General features: G+C 61.0%; 1 protein-coding gene and 1 long non-coding RNA gene across 5 annotated transcripts in view; both read left to right on the top strand.

Annotated features, from left to right (window-relative positions):
• Nucleotides 1-3,568, top strand: part of TBCD (tubulin folding cofactor D) — a 196,147-nt gene that overhangs the window by 190,762 nt on the left and 1,817 nt on the right. For all 4 annotated transcript variants that reach the window (XM_017524704.1, XM_017524703.2, XM_037737131.1 and 1 more), the window contains 2 exons: nucleotides 606-693; nucleotides 1,516-1,625. In XM_017524704.1, coding sequence (XP_017380193.1) covers nucleotides 606-693; nucleotides 1,516-1,625 — 198 coding nt within the window. The remainder of the gene's footprint in view (nucleotides 1-605; nucleotides 694-1,515; nucleotides 1,626-3,568) is intronic.
• LOC108301603 lies at nucleotides 1,632-3,557 on the top strand. Its single transcript, XR_001823944.2, has 3 exons — nucleotides 1,632-2,687; nucleotides 2,751-3,009; nucleotides 3,159-3,557. It is a non-coding gene; the product is annotated as an uncharacterized LOC108301603 (long non-coding RNA).

Below are 3,568 nucleotides of genomic sequence, written 5' to 3'. Positions count from 1 at the left end.
GGGAGCCTGGCCGAGGCAGGAGTCAGCGGCTCCAGGCGGGAGAGGGGCAGTTAGTGCTCACTCTCAAGCTTAGGTTGTGCATTCCAGTGTCCAGTGGGACGAAGTGGGAGGCAAGGCAGCCCGGGTGTTGGTGGAGGGAGTCCCAAGAGAACAGGCAAGCCCCTCCCCGCCCCCCTGCCCCCGGTGTGCTCCGCCCTGGGGGGAGGGGAGGGGAGGGGAGGCCCCAGAAACAGGGGCGTTGTCGGTGGCTGCCCAGCTCTCCCATGTTCCCCCGGGGGTTGCTGTTGAGCCTTGCTCTGCAGCGCTCAGGTGGGCCCTGGGCAGCGACAGGCACCTTGGCTGCTCTGTGGCCCCCTGAGGTGGGGGTCCTCATGGCAGGGCGGCAGCCCGGCAGGAGCTTCTCTGAGGTGTCCTCACTTCCCACTGTCGGCTTTCCCGCATGTGTGACATGCGCTCACATACACACCTCTGGCTCGGGGCTCCAGGCCCGCACTGTGCTCACAGATCTGCTCTCCCTGCTTCGCCTGGGCCTTGGGTCCTGGGTTTCCCGGGGTTGGGCTGTGCGGGACAGGGCTCACGTGGCCCCCGTGTGCGGCTCTGGGCAGGTTCTGCGGGATGGTTCAGTTTCCTGGCAGCGTGAGGAAGAGCGCCCTCTTGCAGCTGTGTCTGCTCCTTGGCCACCGCTTCCCGCCGGTGAGTGCCTGCCCCATTCACATGTGCTTGCCGCGTGGACTTGGGCCCCTGGTGACAAAAAGGCTTGGAAGGCACTGCCCCGTGGGTGTGCCTTCGCGTCAGGCCCCTCGTTAGCACGCCCAGGGTGACACGTCACAGGCAGACAGCCGTCAAGGGGCTCCTGACGTCACTGTACTGGCTTCAAGGAAAGACGTGTCTGGCTGGCATTTCCATGGGCAGTGGGATCTGGCTCAGGAGCTCCCAGAGGACCCAGGCTGAAGTGGTTCAGCCACACCTGGGGGCAGCGCCCTTCACTCCCAGCTCTCCCTGGCCGTTACATTTCTAGGGTTTCTTTTCTTCAGGCTGTTAAAAAAAACCTGTTGATCCAAAGGTGACATTTTCCAAAAACGTGAAAGTAACTTCACGTTATACGGTGGTTCTAGAAGTGGGGTGGCGGACCCTCAGCACCTCTGGGGCTTCAGCAGTGCAGGTTCCTAGGCCCTGTCCTGCTGACTCAGGACCTCCAAGGGTGGGCCGGGGGCTCTGACCACCAGCTCACTGAGACATGATGACAGGTGAGATTGCTTCTCCGTAAGGGAGCAGGTTTGTGAATGGATCATTTAAACAAGAAGGACGTGACCTGCACTGCTGGAGTCTCACTGTGTCTGCGGAGGGAGGAGGTGGTTCATGGCGCAGCTCTGCTGTGGCTGGGAAGGGATGCGGGGTCAGCGCCCTCTTCCTGACACCTGTCACTGAGGGGGCTCCCTGGCCTGGCTCCTGTCGTCTCTGTGGGGTGGGGCAATGGCGTTTTCCTACTGCAAACGCACTGCGTCGCTGTCCCAGATCCGGAAGACCACGGCCAGCCAGGTGTACGAGATGGTGCTCACCTACAGTGACGTCGTGTCTGTGGATGTGTTGGATGAGGTGGTGGCGGTGCTCAGCGACACCGCATGGTGAGTGAAGCCCCTTCCTGCACGGCCACCTGGGCCTGGCACCGCCCCCTTCCTGTCCCCTCCGTGTCCACCTGTCTCTCTCAAATCCTCTGAAAGGAAGAGGAAGGAGGATTCTGGGGCCTCGACAGCCTCCGCTTGGGTTTTACGAGGCGGCAGTGGTGCTGAAGCTGAAGCCTCTTAACCGCCCCGTCCCTGAACACTGTCGAGTGTCAGAAGCAGCAGAGCATCCATCCCGCCAGGGGGACAGCCGCCTTCTTCCCCCCACAAGGCTGTCTGGTGGCCTGTGCACCGGACACCCCCCAGGGAGGCCCCTCTCCAGCTGTGTTGGAATAGGCCGCGTGAGCACCGGGTGGAAATCCAGAGGCACTGGCGGAAGCAGGAGGAAAACCTCTCCCCACGCCTCTGCTCTGAGGTCCAGCTCCTTCCCAGGGCCACGGGCCCTCAGGAGGCCACAGCGCCGCTCTCCATGTTTACTTGGACAGGCGCAGTTTCTGCAGCAGGGGCTGGCTTCCTTACCGTGGGTGGATTAGAGTGGCAGTTTTGAAAGATGCGTGTGTTGAGTGGGGGGTGGGAGAGTCTGAATGAGAAAGTGGAGCAGGGAAAGTGCAGGCTCAGGGGGTGCCCTGGGCCAACCGGGGTGGTCCTGGGAACTGCAGTGATGGTGCCATTCGCACATGGGCATGTGTGCTCCCACACACACTCATGCTCACGCTGGCTCATAAACATGCTCACACACGCACGCTCACACATGCTGGTTCACACGCTCACTGGCTGACAAACATGTTCACATACACACGCTGACACACATGCTGACTTGCACACTTCTCTAAATGGGGAGCAGTCTTGTCACCCCGAGTTGGAGGTCAGGACTGAAGCACCCAGAGGCTGTGTGGGTGTCCACTTGGTGCAGCCAGCCTGGTGGAGTCCCAGGGGTCCTGCCCGTGGACGCTACTATGTGGAGCGCCGACTGTGAGGGCCTCCGTGCTGACCCCAGGCGTTGGTGCAGGTCTGTGGGGTCTGTGCCTCGTCTAAGCCAGCGAGGACGTAGGTGACGCTCCCTAGGTATCAGGTCTGTGGGGTCTGTGTCCCGTCTAAGCCAGTGAGGACGTAGGTGATGCTCCCTAGGTGTCTCCTTGGATTAGGGATCTTCCGACAGGGCTGGATTCCCATGGAGCTCACTTACTATGCAGCTGCTGTGGTCTCGGAGGACAGAAGGTACCTGTTGGCTTCAGAGCTTCTGCGAGGTTCTCTGGTTTGGGGAGGAGTGAGCATCTCTGCCCTTAAACAGAAACACGTGGTCCCAGGAGAAGAGCCGGGAGCAGCCGGGCTGCCGTCTCAACCTCCATTGAGAGGTCGGCTGTCTTAACTACTGCGCTGGAGACACGTTTTTTTTTTTTTTTTTTTTTTAAGATGGGGTTTCACCATGATGGCAAGGCTGGTCTTGAACTCCTGACCTCAGGTGATCCACCCACCTCAGCCCCCCAAAGTGCTAGGATTACAGGCGTGAGCCACCGCGCCTGGCTCTGGAGACAGGTTTTTAAAAAACAAAGCACATTCTGGATCAGATTCTAAAATAATTGGCTTTGGGACAGTGAAGAGGTGAACGCGCTGCAGCCAGGTATGCGGAGCTGGGCGAGGCCTCCTCCACGGGGCTGGGAGGGCGGCCCCTCCTTCTGGAAAGGGGTCAGGCCTGAGGCCGGCTGGAGAATGTGCTCACCTGACGACTGCTCCTTGTGCCTGAGGGCTGGGCCGGTGGCAGATTCTGGGGTGGGTGCCCTTTCCCTGCCTTCCCCTATGTGAGCTGATGCACGGCTCTGCACACCTGAGGGTCCAAGGTGGGCACTGGCCTCACACAAGCCAGGCGTGTGAAGTCAGGCACCCTGAGCCGGGCGAGGCCTCCTCCAGCAGGGCTGGGTGAGGCGGCGCTCCCTGTCCTCACGGGC

Source organism: Cebus imitator, unplaced genomic scaffold (assembly GCF_001604975.1).
Source record: "Cebus imitator isolate Cc_AM_T3 unplaced genomic scaffold, Cebus_imitator-1.0 Scaffold36, whole genome shotgun sequence".
Classification (NCBI taxonomy): domain Eukaryota; kingdom Metazoa; phylum Chordata; class Mammalia; order Primates; family Cebidae; genus Cebus; species Cebus imitator.
The sequence above is the reverse complement of the archived record's forward strand: the minus strand, read 5'-3'. Positions and strand labels throughout refer to the sequence as shown.